Below are 23,845 nucleotides of genomic sequence, written 5' to 3'. Positions count from 1 at the left end.
TTTGAGGGAGTTGGGTGTGAAGCTAGCGGAACCAGACCTTGCTCCAGACAACGTTAGTAATGTAGGAATCTTGGTAGGAGGAGATTACATAGACGAGTTTGTGTCTACGAGAAAGGTTATCAAGGAGGGTGTTGGCCTGTACAGGACTCCAGCGGGGTACATCGTAGGAGGCAGGGTACCAGCTCATTTCCCTGCGACCCCGGGGAAGGAGGGCTCCGGTATTACAGCGACTGAGGCTGTACTGGTGATGCGGATTGGGGTGCACGAAGACCTGTCAGAGACGCAAGTTGGCATATCTGACGGTGAGCCGGTCCATAAACTATGGGACCTGGATGTAGTAGGGATTAAGGGTGACCAGCCGCCCCCTGAACATGAAGAGACGTATCGAGATTACTTGAACCATGTGCAGTTCAGGGACGGACAGTACTGGGTGCGACTCCCATGGAAACCGGTACACCCAACGCTGCCCACTAATTTCAAGAAGGCATGGGGTCAGTTGTATTCATTGGTGAACAGCCTGACCAAGAAGGGTCTGGTGGGGAAATACAATGATATTATTAAGGAACAGTTGGCCCTCGGGTTCATTGAGAAAGTGCCCAATGCCAACCCTGGGGAAAACACCCATTATCTTCCACACATGGCAGTCACCAAGGAGTCAGTAACCACTCCCATCAGAGTAGTCTTCAACTGCAGCTCACAGGCGAGTCCTCGAGAGCCATCGTTGAACGACTGTCTGCTCACAGGGCCCTCCCTGACGCAGAAATTAGCAGATGTATTGTTGAGATTCAGGACAGAACAGTATGCCTATGCGGCAGATATTAGCAAGGCCTTCCTACGTATTGGGTTGCAGCCACAAGACAGGGACTACACAAGGTTCTTGTGGTTGGCTAACAGGGAGGTGCCCAAGCAAGGGTATGATACCTACAGATTCAGGGCAGTGTTGCTTGGTGCCACTAGTTCACCATTCATATTACAGGCCACCATAGACTACCACCTTGTGAACTGTAACAGCCTGCTTAAAGAATTACTGAAGACCCTATTTTATGTAGACAACATGCAAGGTACCACCTCAGATGAAAGGCTGTTGATGGACATTTACCGAGAGTCTAATCAGGAGATGCTCTCGGCTAACATGCCATTGAGAGAATGGGTGACAAACAATCCAACATTGCGGGGCACGGTGGAATGTGACTATGCTGGCTACTCAGTACCTGAGGTAACATCGGTGTTGGGACTGGAGTGGGAAATCAAGGAAGACAGACTTAGGCTAATGAGGAAAGCTGATGGGGAAGGGAAGCTGACCAGGAGGTCCTTGCTGAGTAAAGTGCAAACTGCCTTTGATCCTTTGGGTTTGCTGACATCCATCACCATTCGAGGGAGGATGCTAGTGCAACAGACCTGGGAGCTGAACCTAGGCTGGGACGACCCACTGCCAGAAACAGTCTATATATATATATATATATATATATATATATATATATATATATATATATATATATATATATATATATATATATATATATATATATATATATATATATATATATATATATATATATATATATATATATATATATATATATATATATATATATATATATATATATATATATATATATATATATATATATATACACACACAGGCTTGTAGCCTGTCCAGTTCTCTTTGTAGTCCTGCCTGATCCTCGACAGATTTGATTTTTCTCATTAACTTCACATCGTCTGCAAACAAGGACACTTTTGAGTCTATCCCTTCTGTTACGTCATTCAGATATACCAAAAACAGCACAGGTCCTAGGACTGACCCCTGTGAAACCCCGCTTGTCACAGGCACCCACTCTGACACCTCATCACATACCGTGACTCGTTGTTGCCTCCCTGTCCGGTATTCTCTGATCCATTGCAGTGCCTTTCCTGTTATGTGTGCCTGATCCTCTAGCTTTTGCATTAACCTCTTGTGAGGAACTGTGTCGAAGGCCTTCTTGCAGTTCAAGAAAATGCAGTCTATCCACCCCTCTCTCTCTCTTTTGTCTTACTTCTGTCACCTTGTCATAAAACTCTAGTAGGTTTGTGATACAGGATTTTCCTTCCATGAAGCCGTGCTGGTTGTCAATTATACGCTTGTTTCTTTCCAGGTGCTCACCACCCTCCTCCTGATGATCTTCTCCATGACTTTGCATACTATACACGTTAGTGACACAGGTCTGTAGTTTAATGCCTCGTATCTGTCTCTTTTTTTAAAAATTGGGACTATATACTACAGTGGCTCCCTAGTATATAGATGATAAAGGCTAAAGTGTCATTTGAAAACAGGTGAATTTGTAAATGAAGTGATAAGCCTATAGAGGCAGGTGCCAGAAGTCGCCAGAAACTTACCACAGGTCAGCTGTTTTTAATAATCTTCCTGGTCTGCTAGTGTACTCGCATATAATCTAGTGATACCAGTGAATAGCAGAATACAGTGTTGTAGTAGCAACTAACCAGTATTATAATGGTACTTAGTGGAGTGGAGTGACTTTCATTAGTTTCTTTTTTCTTGAAATACCAGACGTATACTGTGAATTTCATATAACCTGTAGTTACCAGCGGTCGCAATATACACAACGAGAAGCAATTATTACTACAGAAAAAGCGTCCTTCCCCCAAAATTTCCACCAGTCAACTATAGTGATAATATAGCATTTATTGTGGTGGAGACGGAAAAAAAAATAGAAAAGCTAGATACAGCGATTGATAAACAAGGGTTGAGGTCGACCGTTCGTCATTGTAGGAGTTGCCAGCAGTCACCGGTTTCTTCAACACGCAAGTTATACTTTTGTATCAATCAAATCACATATTACTCGGGTAGATAATTTCCAGTAGATCCTTCATGTGTTAGCTCAAATCACCGACCAGTATGTTTTAAATAAGTGACCCACTGATCAGATCAGATCGACTGGTCCGAACCCTTGACTGGTCCGAACCCTTGACTGGTCCGAACCCTTGACTGGTTTCAAACGGTTTCGTTGGACAATAAAGCAGACTGTAAACGGGTGGGGTTGTAGGCGCCCTTATAAACACAAACATTAAATATAAATCAGGAACGTGCACGGTAAGCTGTCCAATATACAAAAACAGTTAGAAACAGAAATACAAATAGCTAGAGCTTCATGTAAGGAGGTTATTAATAGAATATTCAAGAGGTTGCTAGTAGAATTACAGTAAATCAACCATTCAAATCATTATGAAGCTGTGTGTAGTCTGTGGTCAGTCAAACAAACGGGCTTCCACATGGGTAAATTGTCATTTTTGTGGAAATTGGTGTCACACCCCTTGTGCAGATATCCAAGAACTAGCTACAAGCAGTGTTAAAACAGGGAAGTGTTTTTGGGTATGCCCAAATGAGATAAATCTGTGGACTAAAATCACAAGGGTATTAAAAGAGGATAACATCAAAGCTGCTTTCATAGAAAACCTGGAAGCTTTCTACAACAGATGGGAACATAAAAAGTCTGGGCTGAATGGTACTGCTCTTGATACTGGCCATGTAGTCAGAAACTGTAAGGCTGGAGATGAAGACCTGGTAGTCAGTAAATGTGGGGCTGATAGTGCTGTCCTGGGAGACAGTAATGGTGAAGCTGGAGGTGCTGTCCTGGGAGACAGAAATGGTGAAGCTGGAGGTGCTGTCCTGGGAGACAGTAATGGTGAAGCTGGAGATGCTGTCCTGGGAGACAGTAATGGTGAAGCTGGAGATTTTGTCCAGGTAGTCGGGAATTATACGCAGGAAGGAATACATATAAATGACCTCATAGGGGACAGGAGCCATAGTAGGGAAACAAGTGTAGTCAAAGATAAGATAAAACCAATATTGCAAACTAGAAATACCGCAGGAAATAGCAAACAAGAGGACTCCACTAGCAATAGTGAGGATATATTACCAAAAACAGCTGGTGGGAGCTCCATTGTTGGTGCTAGGGAGGATAGAAGTAAGACAGGGAAACATGCACCAACAGGGAATACAGTCACAGAAACCCAAGGCAAACGGAAACCAAGCCTGTGCACATACTATGCACTTGGTATCTGCTGGCATGGGAAATCTGGAAAAACAGATGGGACGTGCAACTATGACCACCCTAGAAAATGCCATGCCCATATGACAACAGGAAAATGCAAACTCCCTTCCTGTAAGCTTTTTCACCCTGAACTGTGTACCTCTTCAGTACAGGAAAGACTGTGCTATAACTTAAATTGCCAGGCATACCATCTAAAGGGGACAAAAGGACACAAAACATCCAGGCCATGGGAAAACCTGGGTAGCCACAGCCACTCAAGAGGGAGAGGTTTTTTAGTGCCAGGAAGGAAAAAAAACTGGCAGGAAATGGCAGAAATCGTACACCAAATCCAGTCATTCCTGGAGTGGAACCACAGTCGATGGCCTCCACTCCAAACCAACAGATACAGATACTAATGCCAGAAAAAAAATCCCCCCCAGTACCAACAATACCACCAGTCCGATAACATTCTTCTTTGCAAATATACAGGGTCTAAAGCCAGCAACAAACAACAAAATACCTTTCATCCGTGGACTGCTTGCAGAGGCAAAGGCAATGTTCGCGGCTTTCACTGAGACCCACATAAAGGATCACTTGGACAACGAAATATGGATCCCAGGTTACAACCTATACAGATGTGACAGAGTGAACAGGCAAAAGGGGGGGAAGGGGTTGGCCTGTACATTGCAGAGTCACTTGTTTGCACAGAACTGCTTAATGCCTCAAATGATGTAGTGGAAGTTTTAGCAGTAAAGGTCGAGAAACAAAACCTAGTCATTGTGGTAGTCTACAAGCCTCCGGATGCAACATCCCAGCAATTCCAGGAACAGCTGTTAAAAATTGACCACTGTCTGGAAAATCTTCCAGCTCCTGCACCCAACATCTTGCTCCTGGGGGATTTCAACTTAAGGCACCTAAAATGGAGGAATATAGCAAATAATATTGTTGCAGTAAGAACACCAGGAGGCAGCTCTGATGAAAACTCACACTCACACGAGCTTTTAAATCTCTGCACAAAATTCAATTTAAACCAGCAAATAATAGAGCCTACTAGACTGGAGAATACACTAGACCTCATCTTCACTAACAATGATGATCTGATAAGAAATGTCACCATATCAAAAACAATATACTCAGATCACAACATAATTGAGGTTCAGGCATGTATGCGTGGAGCCCCAGACCGACATAATGAGACTAGTCACGAGGGAGCATTCACCAAATTCAACTTCAATAACAAAAACATAAAGTGGGACCAAGTAAACCAAGTCCTAACCGATATAAGCTGGGAAGATATACTAAGCAACACAGACCCCAACTTATGCCTAGAACAGATTAACTCGGTGGCACTCGATGTATGCACAAGGCTTATTCCTCTAAGAAAAAGGAGGAGTAGATGTAAAATAGAGAGACAGGCGCTCCCTTTACAGGCGACGGAAAAGAATAACAGAGCTGCTAAAAGAGGTCAATATATCTGAAATGCGTAGGGAGACACTGGTCAGAGAAATAGCAAGCATCGAACTTAAGCTAAAAGAATCCTTTAGGAGTCAGGAATCGCGGGAAGAACTAAAAGCCATAAATAAAATCGAAAGAAACCCAAAGTATTTCTTCTCCTATGCCAAATCAAAATCGAGAACAACGTCCAGTATTGGGCCCCTACTTAAACAAGATGGGTCCTACACAGATGACAGCAAGAAAATGAGTGAGCTACTCAAGTCCCAATATGACTCAGTTTTTAGCAAGCCGCTAACCAGACTGAGAGTCGAAGATCAAAATGAATTTTTTATGAGAGAGCCACAAAATTTGATTAACACAAGCCTATCCGATGTTATCCTGACGCCAAATGACTTCGAACAGGCGATAAATGACATGCCCATGCACTCTGCCCCAGGGCCAGACTCATGGAACTCTGTGTTCATCAAGAACTGCAAGAAGCCCCTATCACGAGCCTTTTCCATCCTATGGAGAGGGAGCATGGACACCGGGGTCGTCCCAGTTACTAAAAACAACAGACATAGCCCCACTCCACAAAGGGGGCAGTAAAGCAACAGCAAAGAACTACAGACCAATAGCACTAACATCCCATATCATAAAAATCTTTGAAAGGGTCCTAAGAAGCATGATCACCACCCATCTAGAAACCCATCAGTTACACAACCCAGGGCAACATGGGTTTAGAACAGGTCGCTCCTGTCTGTCTCAACTATTGGATCACTACGACAAGGTCCTAAATGCACTAGAAGACAAAAAGAATGCAGATGTAATATATACAGACTTTGCAAAAGCCTTCGACAAGTGTGACCATGGCGTAATAGCGCACAAAATGCGTGCTAAAGGAATAACAGGAAAAGTCGGTCGATGGATCTATAATTTCCTCACTAACAGAACACAGAGAGTAGTCGTCAACAGAGTAAAGTCCAAGGCAGCTACGGTGAAAAGCTCTGTTCCACAAGGCACAGTACTCGCTCCCATCTTGTTCCTCATCCTCATATCCGACATAGACAAGGATGTCAGCCACAGCACCGTGTCTTCCTTTGCAGATGACACCCGAATCTGCATGACAGTGTCTTCCATTGCAGACACTGCAAGGCTCCAGGCGGACATCAACCAAATCTTTCAGTGGGCTGAAGAAAACAATATGAAGTTCAACGATGAGAAATTTCAATTACTCAGATATGGTAAACATGAGGAAATTAAATCTTCATCAGAGTACAAAACAAATTCTGGCCACAAAATAGAGCGAAACACCAACGTCAAAGACCTGGGAGTGATCATGTCGGAGGATCTCACCTTCAAGGACCATAACACTGTATCAATCGCATCTGCTAGAAAAATGACAGGATGGATAATGAGAACCTTCAAAACTAGGGATGCCGAGCCCACGATGACACTCTTCGGGTCGCTTGTTATATCTAGGCTGGAATATTCCTGCACACTAACACCTCCTTTCAAAGCAGGTGAAATTGATGACCTAGAAAATGTACAGAGAACCTTCACGGCGCGCATAACAGAGATAAAACACCTCAATTACTGGGAGGGCTTGAAGTTCCTGAACCTGTACTCCCTGGAATGCAGGAGGGAGAGATACATGATTATATACACCTGGAAAATCCAAGAGGGACTAGTACCGAACTTCCACACGAAAATCACTCACTATGAAAGCGAAAGACTCGGCAGACGATGCAACATCCCCCAATAAAAAGCAGGGGTGTCACTAGCACGTTAAGAGACCATACAATAAGTGTCAAGGGCCCGAGACTGTTCAACTGCCTCCCAGCACACATAAGGGGGATTACCAACAGACCCCTGGCAGTCTTCAAGCTGGCACTGGACAAGCACCTAAAGTCAGTTCCTGATCAGCCGGGCTGTGGCTCGTACGTTGGTTTGCGTGCAGCCAGCAGCAACAGCCTGGTTGATCAGGCTGTGATCCACCAGGAGGCCTGGTCACAGACCGGGCCGCGGGGGCGTTGACCCCCGGAACTCCCTCCAGGTAAACTCCAGGTAATATTTGCCATCTTCCATTCCTCAGGTAGCTGCCCAGTTTCAGTGGATGTGCTGAAGATCTTTGTTAGTGGCACACACAGCATCTCTGCTCCCTCTCTAAGGACCCACAGAGAGATGTCTGGTCCTGCCGCCTTTTGAGGTATCAAGTTCACATACCTTTTTCACCTCCTCCTCGGTTATGTGTACCTCATCCAGCACTTGTTGGTGTACCTCCCTGTTCTGATTTCCTGGAGTCCTACCTGCTTCCACTGTAAATACTTCTTTAAATCTCGTGTTGAGCTCTATACATACCTCTTGGTCGTTTCTTGTGAACTCCCCATCATCCTTCCTCAGTCTGATTACCTGGTCCTTGACTGTTGTTTTCCTCCTGATGTGGCTATACAACAGCTTCGGGTCAGACTTGACTTTCATTGCTGTCATTTTCGTAATGGCGCTGAGCCTTCCTTTTTATCTGTGCATATTCGTTTCTGGCTCTTCGGCTGATCTCTCTATATTCCTGGGACCTTTGTCTTCTATACCTTTCCTACCTTGCCTCCCTACACCTTTGGGTGAACCAAGGACTCGTTCTGGTCTTCCCATTATTTCTTTTTTCCTTGGGAACAAACCTCTCCTCCTTGCATTTTGTTGTCACAGTCCATCATTTCTTTTACTGGGTTTCCTGCCAGTTCTCTCTCCCACTGAACGTCTTGCAGGAAGCTCCTCATGCTTGTGTAGCCCCTACTTTTGTAGTTTGGTTTTTTCCATCCTATTCCTGCTACTCTTTCCAGTTGTAGCTCAACTATGTAGTGTGTGTATGTGCACTTCACACAAGCAGTCTGAACACAACACTGACGTACACAAGCCAGAACCAATATAACACATTTTTTCCCTACTTTGATCTTAGAGACATCAAGGCCACAACTGATCAGTGTCACAGATAATAAGCCACTGAGAAAGTCGTCATATAACCGAGACGTAGTCAGGTGTTTATCCCTGACCGATAAACTTAAAAGAAGCCAGAACAGCTCAAAGCCTCATACCTCAGATACAACACTTTAGTATCAAACACAGCAGCAACAGAATACCTCTAACACTGGTGAGGTAACCAAGGTTGGTGACTTCAACACAGTAGGTAACCAGGATATATGATGTACAAAACACATGTGACTAGGACAGCCCATGTGACACTGATATTGTTACAGGTGACGATGATGGACAGCCTTGTGACAGCTCTGGACGCTGAGTTGGTGGTGGCCGGAGAGACCATGACCAGGGCCCTGGGCAACAGATGCAGGGCTGCACATGCTGTCCTCTCAGATGTTACAAAGGTCTTGCACGCCTACACCACCCACCAACCTGGATGGTGTTATTCTTGAGTTGATTATACTAATACTACTACTGCTGCTAACACTACTACTGTTAGTACTGTTGCTGTACATAATAATAATAATAATAATAATAATAATTATTATTATTATTATTATTATTATTATTATTATTATTATTATTATTATTATTATTATTATTATTAAAATAATACATAAGGAGAATATAATAGTTCTGTTATTTTTCACTAATACCACCATCGTCAATATTATTATATTGTCTAAAATGTGGGAAACCTCGACACATTCGAAATAATGCCTAGGATACCACAACAGGTGTCCCGTGGCTCAGTTGGCAATGAACTCGCCTCACTCACACTGAGTCTCCATGGTTCAGTCCCTGGTATGAGTGGAAACGTTGGGCACGTTTTCTTACACCCGCTTACACCTGCGTATTAGTCCACTGTTGTGGGTCGCATCCTGGGAGACAAGATTAAAGGATCCCAGTGGAAATAAGAAAGGCAGTCCTCGATGACGCACTGACTTTCTTGGGTTATCCTGGGTGCTTAACCCTTCCCCAGATTAAAAATCCCAACAAATTTTATCTTAATTCTACACTGTATGCAATATAAATAAAAATAAATAACATGACTGAGATGTCTTGAGGTGCAAAATATTTAAACAAAAAACTAATTATTTAGGTTTGTTTCTACTTACATATAGTTAATTAATATTTGTAATACTACTAACACTATCACTACTGTTAATAAATTCCTGACTTGTTAATTAATTAAAGCTGATAAAACCACAAACTTGACAAACTCTGCTAAACAAGCGAACAAGTTCTCACATTATTTTAAAAATACTGCATACTATACAAATATTAGTGCCGGAAAAAAAAAGTCTCCCCCAGTACCACCAATCCGACGACATTCTTCTTTGCAAGTATACAGGGTCTAAAGCCAGCAACGAACAACAAAATACCTTTCACTCGTGGACTGCTTGCAGAGGCAAATGCAATGTTCGCGGGTTTCACAGAGACCCACATAAAGGATCACTTGGACAACGAAATATGGATCCCAGGTTACAACAGATGCGACAGAGTGAACAGGCAAAGGGGGGGGGGTTGGCCTGTATATCGCAGAGTCACTTATTTGCAAAGAACTGCTTAATGCTTCAAATGATGTAGTGGAAGTTTTAGCAGTAAAGATCAAGAACCAAAATCTAGTCATTGTGGTAATCTACAAGCCTCCGGATGCAACATCCCAACAATTCCAGGAGCAGGTGTTGAAAATTGACCACTGTCTGGAAAATCTTCCAGCTCCTGCCCCCAACATCTTGCTCCTGGGGGATTTCAACTTAAGGCACCTAAAATGGAGGAATATAGCAAATAATGTTGCTGTAGTGTTAACATCAGGAGGCAGCTCAGACGAGAACTCACACACACATGAGCTTTTAAATCTCTGCACAAAATTCAGCTTAAACCAACAAATAATATAGCCTACTAGACTGGAGAATGCACTGGACCTCATCTTCACTAATAATGATGATCTGATACGAAATGTCACCATATCAAAAACAATATAGTACTCGGATCACAACATAATCGAGGTTCAGACATGTATGTGCGGAGCCCCAGACCAACAAAATGAGATCAGTCACGAGGGAGCCTTCACCAAATTCAACTTCAATAATAAGAACATAAAGTGGGACCATGTAAACCAAGTCCTAACCGATATAAGCTGGAAAGATATACTAAGCAAAACAGACCCCAACTTATGCTTAGAACAGATTAACTCCGTGGCACTCGATGTATGCTCAAGGCATATTCCTTTAAGAAAGAGGAGGAGTAGATGTAAAATAGAAAGAGACAGACGTTCCCTTTACAGGCGACGAAAAAGAATAACAGAGCGGCTAAAAGAGGCCAATATATCTGAAATGCGTAGGGAGACACTGATCAGAGAAATACCAAACATCGAACTAAAGGTAAAGGAATGTTATAGGAATCAGGAATTGCGGGAAAACTAAGTCATAAATGAAATTGAAAGAAACCCAAAGTATTTCTTTTCTTATGCCAAATCAAAGTCGAGAACAACATTCCAGATGACAGCAAGGAAATGAGTGAGCTACTCAAGTCCCAACATGACTCAGCTTCTAGCAAGCCACTAACCAGACTGAGAGTCTAGGATCTAAACGAATTTTTTATGAGAGAGCCAAAGGATTTGGTAAACACAAGCCTATCTGATGTTATCCTGACGCCAAATGACTTCGAACAGGCGATAAATGACATGCCCATCCACTCTGCCCCAGGACCAGACTCATGGAACTCCGTGTTCATCAAGAACTGCAAGAAGCCCCTATCATGTGCTTTTAACATCCTATGGAGAGGGAGCATGGACACTGGGGTCGTCCCACAGTTACTAAAAACAACAGACATAGTCCTACTCCACAAAGGGGGAAGTAAAGCAATAGCGAAGAACTACAGACCGATAGCATTAACATCCCATATCATAAAAATCTTTGAAAGGGTCCTAAGAAGCAAGATCATCACCCATCTAGATACCCATCAATTACACAACCCAGGGCAACATGGGTTTCGAGCAGGTCGCTCCTGTCTGTCTCAACTACTGGATCACTACGACAAGGTCCTAGATGCACTAGAAGACAAAAAGAATGCAGATGTAATATACACAGACTTTGCAAAAGCCTTCGACAAGTGTGACCATGGCATAATAGCGCACAAAATGCGTGCTAAAGGAATAACAGGAAAACTTGGCAGATGGATCTATAATTTCCTCAAAAACAGAACACAAAGAGTAGTAGTCAACAGAGTAAAGTCTGAGGTGGCTACGGTGAAAAGCTCTGTACCGCAAGGCACATTACTTGCTCCCATCTTGTTTCTCATCCTCATATCCGACATGGACAAGGATGTCAGCCACAGCACCGTGTCTTCCTTTGCAGATAACACCCGAATCTGCATGACAGTGTCTTCCATTGCAGACACTGCAAGGCTCTAAGCGGACATCAACCAAATCTTGCAGTGGGCTGCAGAAAACAATGTGAAGTTCAACGATGAGAAATTTAAATTATTCCAATATGGTAAATATAAGGAAATTAAAATTTCATCAGAGTATAAAACAAATTTCAGCCACAAAATAGAGCGAAAAACTAACGTCAAAGAGCTGTGAGTGATCATGTCGGAGGATCTCACCTTCAAGGACCATAACATTGTATCAATCGCATCTGCTAGAAAAATGACAGGATGGATAATGAGAACCTTCAAAACTAGGGATGCCGAGCCCACGATGACACTCTTCGGGTCGCTTGTTATATCTAGGCTGGAATATTCCTGCACACTAACACCTCCTTTCAAAGCAGGTGAAATTGATGACCTAGAAAATGTACAGATAACCTTCACGGCACTCATAACAGAGATAAAACACCTCAATTACTGGGAGGGCTTGAAGTTCCTGAACCTGTATCCCTGGAATGCAGGAGGGAGAGATACATGATTATATACACCTGGAAAATCCAAGAGGAACTAGTACCGAACTTGCACACGAAAATCACTCACTACGAAAGCGAAAGTCTCGGCAGACGATGCAACATCCCCCAATAAAAAGCAGGGGTGTCACTAGCACGTGAAGAGACAACAAAATAAGTGTCAGGGGGCCAAGACTGTTCAACTGCCTCCCAGCATACCTAAGGGGGATTACCAATAGACCCCTGGCTGTCTTCAAGCAAGCACTGGACAAGCACCTAAAGTGTAGCCAGCAGTAACAGCCTGGTTGATCAGGCTCTGATCTACCATGATATAAAAAGGATTATTTGGTGTTCTGGTAGCGGGGAGTAAATGATATATCTTCTTCGGAGGCTTCTTACTTTATTGTTAAACCGTGGTGGGTACACAGGCTTGTGTGTTTGTGCCCATGGCCTGGGCAGGGCCGTCCCACGAGAGAGAGCTGGGAGGCCTTGTGTCTTCCTGCTAGGCCGCTGTGTGAGTGAGAGAGAGGCAAGTCTGGGCATACTGAAGTGGCAAGGCCCATAGGTGGCAGCACCAGCATGGCGCAAAATATGAACTAAGCTGGCAGACAGCATGGGCTGTCTCTGCAGACAATACAGGCTGTCTACATACGCTCGGCCACCTACCGCGCGTCGTCCCGACACAACAATACTGGTGGTAAAAGGAACTCGGTCTCTCTCGTAGGAACAGGGCACAGAACACAAAATAAAAACATATACATACATATGAACATGGAAAAAAAACTTCCTACAGGGAGGGAAGAAAAAAACATGTGGGTGTGCTAAACATCGTGGTCAAAGGCAGTGAGCATCGAAGGGCATCACTGCATGCCTTCCTGCATCTGGACAGATACTGCAACACAGGAGACATCGCTGCGGCTGAGCTGTGACGTAACAGGTTACGGTCTCCTCTGGAACGGTGAAGCAGTCAACGTAGGAGTCGCTGCAGGTTTTCACTCAACCTGGGGCACGACATGCTGGTGCCCTCGAGTGAGGCGTCGACAAAACTCGGAAACTGGGCAGGGCTTCTGGCAAGCGACTCAGGAGGACACTTCTCGACTGGTACTGTCGCTGGGCTGTCACTGCCGGCGAGCGTGGAGTTGTGGAGCGAGTCGTGGCAGAGACGACTGGGCGAAACATCAGGGAGTCGTAACATCATACACCAGACTGCAGTGAGAGAGCTAGCAGTCAAAGTGACATCTTCTTTGTGCAGGCTGCTCACTGAAGCTTGTGACACGAGGCTGACACGGTGTGTCATTCTCTCAACAGTTGGAGTTATAGCAGAGGTTAGTCTAAGCATCCCCAGACTTGTTTCTCTACATATAACTGTACTCTGAAGGTCTGGAGGTGAAGTGAAACAAATCTCGATGGGAATCGTAGCAGGTACGATTCTGCAGAACATCACGAGCGACAAGCATAAAAGTTTCCTGTACAAGGGGGCTCGGGCTCAGGGCTGTCTGATAGCTGTCAAACACACTGGTCACACGGGTGACTTAGCACAGTGGTGCTACTCAGGTCTGGCTCAGACCTCACTAGACACACAGAAACTTTACACACCCACGGTACACTAACATGTGAGAACACTGACTGAGAGGAATTAATTAACACACGACATATATTTTCTCTCAATCTTCTCGACAATACTGAAATAATTACTAGAAACACTCGATGTGACATCATGTGATGTCAGGCGTGATGTCACGAGGTGATGTCAGCAGCACTGTGGCGTCAGCAGACATCTCGAGGTGACGTCAGGCAGACATCGTGACATCATGAAGTCGGGCAGCAGCATCGGTGATGTTGTGAAGTCGGGCAGCATCGTCGGTGACGTTAATGTGATGCGGGCAGCAGACCACAGCATGAAGCCTGGGCCATCTGGTAACTCACGTGGCTGGTAGATCCACGTGACATCGCCCACACCCAACGTGGCGTCGTGATCCACGTGGCGTCGTGATCTACGTGGCATGCCGATCCATGTAGCTTCGAGTGGCCTCGGGCACTCGGATACACAGCACTGGCGACGAATTCACACGTAAAACAGCAGAAAACACAGCAGAGGGAGTGAGCAGTGGTGAGTGTATGGTAGACGGGTGAGCATGAGTAGGGCGAGCATGGGCAAGGTGAGGAATAGCCACTTCCTCTCCTCCTCCCCCACCCACAGACATGTGGAGAACTCACACTGGACGCAGAAATCACTACAAAACTCACCTCTGGCTTGCTGAAACAGCTGTGCTGAGCTGAACAACAACAGCAACATACAAGTGACACTGAACACGTGACTTGAGAAACAGCGTGGGACGCTGTAGCGTGGGGTCACTTACAATTCTCGGAGAATTTCGGCAAATTTCGGCTGGATCCTGCTTGTACCTGTGTCTGGGTGCTCAAATGTGCAGACACGACATCAGGATAACTCGTTGAGAGACGGATGCTTGTTGTGTAGGGTGATGAAGTGAAGATGACTTCATTCCTCTCCTTCCTCTCTCCAGGCAAACACACTGCTGCGACCACCGCTGCTACCAATGTTTAATGAAATTATTTGGTGTTCTGGTAGCGGGGAGTAAATGATATATCTTCTTCAGAGGCTTCTTACTTTATTGTTAAGTCGTGGTGGGTACACAGGCTTGTGTGTTTGTGCCCATGGCCCGGGCAGGGCCATCCCACGAGAGAGAGCTGGGAGGCCTTGTGTCTTCCTCCTAGGCTGCTGTGTGAGTGAGAGAGAGGCAAGTCTGGGCATACTGAAGTGGCAAGGCCCATAGGTGGCAGCACCAGCATGGCACGAAATATGAACTAAGCTGGCAGACAGAATGGGCTGTCTCTGCAGACAGTACAGGCTGTCTACAATGAGGCCTGTTCACAGCCCGGGCCGCCGGGGTGTTGACCACCGGAACTCTCTCCAGGTAAACTCCAGGTATAGTTTTATTTCTGTAGAGCACTCAGTCCATGAGAGTCGTTCACCACACGGAGTGGAGGCTCGACCCTCCGTATGCTAAGCGTGAGAAAGATCCTACCTTATTTTACTTATCTAGTTTGCATCCATTTTTGTCAAGTGTGGTACTGTAGGAGAAGAATAATCATTCTATTTTTAGGAACAACTTTTAAAAACTGCTCAACATAATTTCATATATGGTTCAATAAAATCATCAGAAATAGATGCTATGTTAATATTCAGTATAACCACAGTAGGGGAGGCGCCAAGACCGGGGAAGTCTTCAGACCCTTAAAATTCCCTCAGCCCCCCCCTCATGCCCCAAACCGAAATAATAATAATAACGCTGCTTTAAGTCTCCTAGTCCCTTTCCCCTTCCATCCAGTTAGCCACCCCCTAAGCCCCCAGTTTAGAAATTCTGGTGCCGCCCCTGAATAGTCCTTAATAATGTGAGATATGACGAAAGTGTTTGGAATAACAGTACTTTATATTGTGGTTTCACATACAGTGTATTAAAATTAGACATTTTTTGTGTTGCAATAAAATATTTTTACTTTGACTTTTTTTAAGAAAAGTCAGAACACCGTGGCTGAAACGACTCGCCAACAAGCCACACTTTAGAGAGAAAACTTGACCCATTACCAGGTGGCCCATACTAACCTGCGCCTCTTTCCCACCTTGCAGGGTCCAGCCGACTCTGACCGTCTCAACAGCAAGGCCAGTCCCTTCATCTACGGCGGCGTGCCCAACCACGGCTACTGAAGCCCACGCTGTTTCCCCGGGGCACCTGCAAACCAACAGCAGCACTTACGCACATCGAAGGGTGGCTGTAGACCAACAGGAGCACCCATACACATACAGGGACTGCTGTAGGCCAACAGGAACACCTATATACATCCAGGGGCTGCTGCAGGCCAGCAAGAATATCTATATACATCACGGAGCCGCTGAAGGCCAGCAGGAGGTCCTGCTTATGTATACACAACCAGGACCAGTTGCGGGCCAACATCTCTGGGTAGCTGCAGGACAATAGCACCTATACTTATCCAGGGTCAGCTGCTGATCAACACGAGGATCTACACATATTCCTTCAATCTCGATTGACTTCTAGATATTGCGAAGACGTATGGATGTTATTTAATTTGAAGCTGCAGAGACGATACCAAACTCTCCTGACTCGAGGACAACTTTATCTTTTACCTTCGACAACCCCGGAATTTTGAGTCATTTCTACTGCTGCTTTTATTATTTTAGTCCTCATGAAAGTGTGGTTTGTACACCTCCTCTTCATAGACGGCCACAGTGTTCTTGGTAGATAATATTATTTTTCTGATGATGCATCTCTCTCTTCTTCATTCAACAACAGAGCACGATGTGGTCTCGTTTTTTTTCTATTTTAGTTATGTAGAATCAATTACTTGTGTTTTAATCTTGAGTCCTTCATGAAGCCTCTACGAGGATATCATTGATATTACAGATGATAATTTTTGCTTTTTTGGTCCCGATGTTTTAGTATAATTTTTTATCTTCGTTTTAGATAACTAATAACAGAACACCCGTGATTCTCTACGTACTGTAGGATTCAGCATCATCCTTTTTCTACACTGGGTAGAATAAGATAATTTAATCTTCTGCAGAATATCAATAGTAAAATTTGCTGACTGCCAAAGCTTTCCGAGAGCTGAGTGAAATTGTAGACTTTCATGTCTGGTATTCAAATTCAAATTCAAATTCAAAGTTTATTCTCTATAAGGATTACAATGCTGGGTTTACAGAATTTGGTTATTGTGTGGTTTACTTTGGTAAAATACTAATTACAGAGGGTGCCACTAGAACACCTAGCATGGCTAGGCATTTCGGGCAGACTTAGATTAATTCTTAAATTTAAAATATTACAAAGCTTATGTCACACTAACTGTATTTGTTAAGCCTGTCCTGTAAAGTAAAGACAGGCAGATTGTTTTGTACAGCCGCTAAGTAACTTTGACTTAACATCACCACAAAATATTAAATATTCCGGAATTTAGGTAAAAAATCGAATAACACTTTTAATATTTTGTTCAAATAGAGAATCACATCCACCAGTCATCGCATTTTCTGTAAAAATCAGGATACAATTTCATCAATATATTTTCAATATATTTTCGTTGAAGAAACATGATCAAAATTGACGCTTATTATGAATACTTTTAATTTAAATATAGCATTGTGCTTTCCTCCTGACACGGAATAAACAGTAAAAGAAAAGCTGAAAATGTTCAGAATGACGAGATCGGCGCCAGCTCCCAGGGCCAGAGAAGGCTTGACGTCACAACCATGACCAGGCTTGAATAATACAAGAAGCTTCTAATAGGCTAGATGATTCGTGGGCGGTAGAGTGGGCAGGCTGGCAGGCTGGCAGGCTGGCAGGCTGGCAGGCGGGTGGACGGGTTTTAGAGTGGGTGCATAAGCTGCAGCTTGACAGTAGGAGTCTGCTGTCAAGCTGTCCTCAGATAGTCTTTCGTAGATAATGTTAACTAATGAGATTATTCTCACAGCGTGTGTTATTGTAAATTATTTTGTATTATTGTAGATGATCATGTATCATTGTGGATTATTATGTATCCCTGGCGGCACCTGTCCTTTACCTTTCTTCTCACCCACCTTCCTCCCCTTTACCACATTATTTCATATTCTTCTTCTTCCATGTTATACTTCACTTAAGTTTGCAAAATCAAATAATTAATATTTTTAAGTTTTAATTGTTTTTCCTACCTCCCCCTTTCTCCACCTCTGACTGGTTTCGTTTCTGATTTTTCAGATTCGCTGGTTATCCACGTTCTAAACAAGAACATTTGAACTTCTGACCTTTGTTGTCCCCACACAGTTGCTTGTAATAATTTATTGTGCATATCACTGCCTAACGAAAAGGTGTCTGTGCGTGCGCGAGCGAGCGTGTGAGTGTGTGTGTGTGTGTGTGTGTGTGTGTGTGTGTGTGTGTGTGTGTGTGTGTGTGTGTGTGTGTGCGTGTGCGTGTGTGTGTGTGTGTGTGTACTCACCTATTTGTGGCTGCAGGGGTCGAGACATAGCTCCTGGCCCAGGTATATGTGTGTGTGTGTGTGTGTGTGTGTGTGTGTGTGTGTGTGTGTGTGCGTGCTCAATCATTTCAACTAGTTACTCACACATTGATGGTTAGTGAGGTGGTCTCAGCTTTTGGAGCCGCTATTCAAATCCAGTACATAAACCAGTTACACTGATTCCTTGGTAATCCTGAGGATGAAAAAGTTTTCTTACTGTCCCGCTTGTAGTTCATATAGCCTCCCAGTGCCCGATATCTTCCTTTCAGTCTCTCCTTGTCTCCTCTATCAGCTCTGTGAGTATATTGCACGTTATTGCGTCTGTCCCCTGGTTCTTTTATCACCTAGTCTTCAGGATCAGTTCTTTTAGCTCTCGTTGGTTAGACCTTCCAGCTAATATATAACAAAATATCAGTTTTTAAAGGAGGACTGGTTAGCCAGCGGAAGGCCTAGGTCAAATGACCAAAAGCTCTAGTGGCGGGTAATCATATGACTCTGACCCGCATCAGGAAACACCTGTCCTGTTTCTTGACGAATCTTACCAAACCTAATCTAACCTCTCAGTGTCAGGAGCTGTTTCGTTACAAAACTCTGGCCATTCTTTAGCTTTATTACATGCTAGATGAGGTGGAGGCTCCAGGAGTTATGTAACCTATCACATGTCTGACACATTTCGTTGTGACTGACTATGTTAAGAGGTTCGTCAATATAGTTCTTACAGTTGCTAGGCGCACACACTTCCAAAGCTGTTCGACTGTGTAGGTGTGGGTATGTACTGGTTTAGATTGTGAAAGTCGAATCGTAGCTCCTGACCTGGTCCCACCTCTTAACCACTAACAATCAGTTTCACTGATTCCTGACTTCTGGGACACTATCATACCTACACTAGGAACCACTTAGTGTTTCCCTCCATCACACTTTAACCACTTCGCCCTACTGACTCACCACCCCAAGACTAAACAAAAGTGTTTTCTAACGTACCTGTGGCTTATCTGTGCGTATGGTTACAATTTTCTTTTCTGGGATTAATAGTTTTTCTTAGTTTTATACACTTTTACCTTAGCTTCTTCCAAGATTTCTATCACTGCTCTGTTGTTGTTCTCTTGTCTTTGGCCTTCCCAGTATTGACGATGGAATATAAATGATTTATTATTACTGCATAGTCTGTGAACTCTCCACTGCAAAGATTTGTCATTTCAAGATTTCACTTATCTTACTATATGATACCTCTGAGTGAATATTCCATTTGGTATAAGTTCTGAGAGTTTTGCATCGTCTGTGACTATTAGATTCCATTTCCAGTATTCTCTCCTACCCATTTTTAAAAGGAAACGCCTACTGCGAGAGATTCATATCTGAGTTAGCGCAAGGAGGATCGAGTAGCCAGTTCTCCAACCACATGAGTTTTGCACGTTACCCGACTATAATAATAATAAAAATATAAATAATAATAATATCTCATACTTTTCAGCTCTTGTTTTCAGTGACATTTGTGTTTGTGTAACATAACTTTAATGTTCTTTCACTGATCTCTTACTGTGTCATCTGGCTAGTGTGTGTGGCATAAGACTGTCTGTCTTGGGTGCGTGGAGGTTGTATGAGAATCGTGAGGGGTCCTGTTTTCTAGGGTGAAAGGGTAAGGTAGGTGTTTAGTAGCAGGGGTGTGGGGGTATGGGAGTGCCTCCTAGGAGTCTTTGAACTTGAGTATCATGACGAGGCTTTGGTTGGGGAGGGCAGATCGGTGGAGAGAGTTTGTGTGGAGGAGAGAGGATGGAGATAGAGTTATTTGTTAGGTATTGTGAGTAAGATTATCCTGGGTGCGGTTAAGGAAGGCGTTAGTAGAGGCCAAAGGTGTGTGTGAATTGTCAAGACGGGACAGCAGAAATTAAATGCGTTTCTGGTTTCCTACTTTGCAAGGCAGTTTGTATAGCTCATCTGCGTGCATAGCGGGGCTTCGACATGCATAGTAGGGAATCTGCGGGCATAGTAGGGCGTCTGCCTGCATAGTGGAGCATGTGCATGCATAGAAGGGTGTCTGCGTGTATAGCGGAGCATCTGCGTGCATAATACGGCGTCTATGTTCATAGGAATGTCTGAGTGTGCCGGCTCGTAATAATTATCAACTACTGCATATGTTCTCATCAATATGTGGTTACAGGGCTCTCAGCTCCTGGCCTCTCCTCTTCGCTGGCCGCTGCTGGGTTCACTCAGTGCATCTCTGAGCAGGAACAGAGTGCTGTTTACGTTTCAACTTAATGAAATACATACATATATAAAAATGCTTTAACTTTAGACTGTAAGGCTTTATTGTGTACCTGAGTTGTTTGTTGGTGTTAGTCTCCATTATGTGTTGTTGCAAGTCTCTTTGTTATATATTGCAAGTTTGTTCTTGCTTCAAACAGGTATAAGAAGCAATCTAGAGACAAGTCAGGCTACTTCAGGTTGAATATTTACCAGGTTTTCAAGATGCTAAAATATTATAAAAGTGGATGGTGTGGCATTTATACTTTATTGTGTTCGCTGACATTCCATGTCTTTATTTATCCTTATTTATTAAGCTTTGTTTACTGTTTTAATATTGTTTGATGTAACCTATTTAAATATGTATTGTTATAGCCATTGTAACATTATTAACTGTGGTAATGTCTTCTAGTGTTGATGTCTCTCGGTGGAGCTGATGTCTTCCAGTGATGGTGATGTCTCTCAGTGGAGCTGATATCTTCCAGTGTTGGTGATGTCTCTCAGTGGTGCTGATATCTTCCTGTGATGGTGATGTCTCTCAGTGGTGCTGATGTCTTCCAGTGTTCGTCATGTCTCTGTGTTGATGTCTTCCTTTGATGGTGATGTCTCTCAGTGGTGCTGATGTCTTTCAGTGGTGCTGATGTCTTTCAGTGGTGCTGATATCTCTCAGTGTTGATGATGTCTCCCAGTGATGGTGTTGTCTCTCAGTGGTGCTGTTTTCCAGTGGTGATGTCTCTGTGGTGCTGATGTCTTCCAGTGATCGAGATGTCTCTCAGTGGTGCTGATGTCTTCCAGTGATGGTGATGTCTCTCAGTGGTGCTGCTCTCTCAATGGTACTGATATCCTCCAGTGATGATGTCTCTCACTGGTGCTGATGTCTTCCAGTGATCGAGATGTCTCTCAGTGGTGCTGATGTCTTCCAGTGATGGTGATGTCTCTCATTGGTGCTGATGTCTTCCAGTGATGGTGAAGTCTCTCAGCGATGCTGATGTCTTCCAGTGTTGATGATGTCTCTCAGTGGTGATGTCTCCCTGTGGTGCTAATGTCTTCCAGCGTTGATGATGTCGCTCAGTGGTGATGTCTCTAAGTGGTGCTCATGTCTTCCAGTGATGGCAATATTTCTCAGTGGTGCTGATATCTTTCAGTGTTGATGATGTCTATCAGTGGTGCTGATGTCTTTCAATGTTGAAGATGTCTCTCAATGGTGCCGATGTCTTCCTGTGATGGTGATGTCTCTCAGTGTTGATAATGTCTCCCAGTAATGCTGATGTCTTCCAGTGTTGATGAGGGCTTTAAGTGATGATGTTTTCCTGGGGTGATGTCTTTCCTCTGGTGGTGATGTCTTCCTCTAGCGGTGATGTCTGCCTCTGGTGTTGATATCTTCCTCCAGCAGTAATGTCCTCCTCAGGTCGTAACATCATAAATCTGTAATATCTGGGTGAAACTAGTGACGTAATATTGTTGTAACGGCTACACAATACTGACGTCATCTTCGTATTATGAAACTATGTAAAGTACAACCACAGCCACCACACATAACATCACCACCACACATAACATCACCACCACACATAACATCAACACCACACATAACATCACCACACATAACATCACCACCACACATAACATCACCACACATAGCATCAACACCACACATAACATCACCATCACACAAAACATCACCACATATATCACCACCACACATAACATCAACACTACACATAACATCAACACTACACATAACATCAACGCCACACATAACATCGCCACACATAACATCAACACCACAAATAACATCAACACCACACATAACATCACCACCACACATAACATCACCACCACACATAACATCACCACACATAACATCACCACCACACATAACATCAACACCACACATAACATCACCACCACACATAACATCGCCACACATGACATCACCACCACACATAACATCACCACCATGCATAACATCACCACCACACATAACATCAACACCACATGTAACATCAACACCACACATAACATCACCACCACACATAACATCACCACCACACATAATATCAACACTACACATAACATCAACACCACACACATCACCACCACATAACATCACCACACATAACATCAACACCACAAACTTCACCACCATACTGCTACATAACCCAACACTCACCACACACAAAGAACAACACACACATCACCATCATACCGCAACATAACCCAACACTCACCACACACAAACAACACCACACACATCACCATCATACCGCTACATAACCCAACACTCACCACACACACACATCACCATCATACCGCTACATAACCCAACACTTACCACACACAAACAACAACACAATCACAACCAAACACAAGCAACATACACACACACACACACACACACACACCACACAGTGGATTAACAAACTCAACGTATAGAGGCTTTATGAGTGCTAGCAATTAATGCATTTACTGACTTACCTCTGTGTTGTATTGATGCGGTAGCTAATATGCACATTTTGTACTGTTTATATAAATAAACGAATTAATGAATAAACTTCAGTTATTTTCCTTACATTCTCTAATAATAATAATAATTATAATAAAATTATAAAATTATATATATATATATATATATATATATATATATATATATATATATATATATATATATATATATATATATATATATATATATATATATATATATATATGTAAGTAGTGCTGAAGGCGGCTCAACGGTCTCTGCGGTTGAGTGGCTCTTCCTGAGCGGTCTCTTCCTGAGCTGTCTCCTCCCGAAAGGGCTGCTGCGGCTGAGCGGTCTCCTTTTCACACCATTATGCTAATGACCTTGACCTCACCCATGACCCCCACCCACGACCCCCACCCGCGACCCCACCCACGTCCCCCACTACGACCCCCCACCCACGACCCCCACACTCGACCACCACGACCCCCACCCACGACCCCCACCCATGACCACACCCACGACCCCCACCACAACCCCCACCCACGACCCCCACCATGATCCCACCCACGACCCTCCACCCACGACCCCCTCCGACGACCCCCAATAATGACCCCACCCACGACCCTCACCACGACCGCCCCACCCACGACCCCCACCCACGACCCCCACCCTCGACCACCTCTCCCTCAACCCACGACCCCCCACCCACGACCACACCCACGACCCCCACCCACGACCCCACCCTCGAACCCACCCTCGACCCCGACCATCCACGCTGCTCGACCGGGGCCCAC

The 23,845-nt window shown here is 44.0% G+C and overlaps 1 protein-coding gene across 2 annotated transcripts in view; it reads left to right on the top strand.

The window, feature by feature from the left end:
• Positions 1–23,116, top strand: part of LOC128684209 (uncharacterized) — a 217,974-nt gene extending 194,858 nt beyond the window's left edge. Inside the window, exons 3-4 of one of the 2 annotated variants that reach the window (XM_053770371.2) lie at positions 8,717–8,842; positions 15,972–23,116. In XM_053770371.2, coding sequence (XP_053626346.2) covers positions 8,717–8,842; positions 15,972–16,049 — 204 coding nt within the window. In that variant the 3' untranslated portion in view covers positions 16,050–23,116. The remainder of the gene's footprint in view (positions 1–8,716; positions 8,843–15,971) is intronic. The other variant, XM_070094395.1, reaches the window with a different exon arrangement.
• Positions 23,117–23,845: the final 729 nt, after the last annotated feature.

This window comes from Cherax quadricarinatus, chromosome 4 (assembly GCF_038502225.1).
Source record: "Cherax quadricarinatus isolate ZL_2023a chromosome 4, ASM3850222v1, whole genome shotgun sequence".
Taxonomy (NCBI): Eukaryota; Metazoa; Arthropoda; class Malacostraca; order Decapoda; family Parastacidae; genus Cherax; species Cherax quadricarinatus.
Note: the sequence above shows the minus strand (reverse complement) of the source record. Positions and strands in the feature narration are given on the sequence as shown.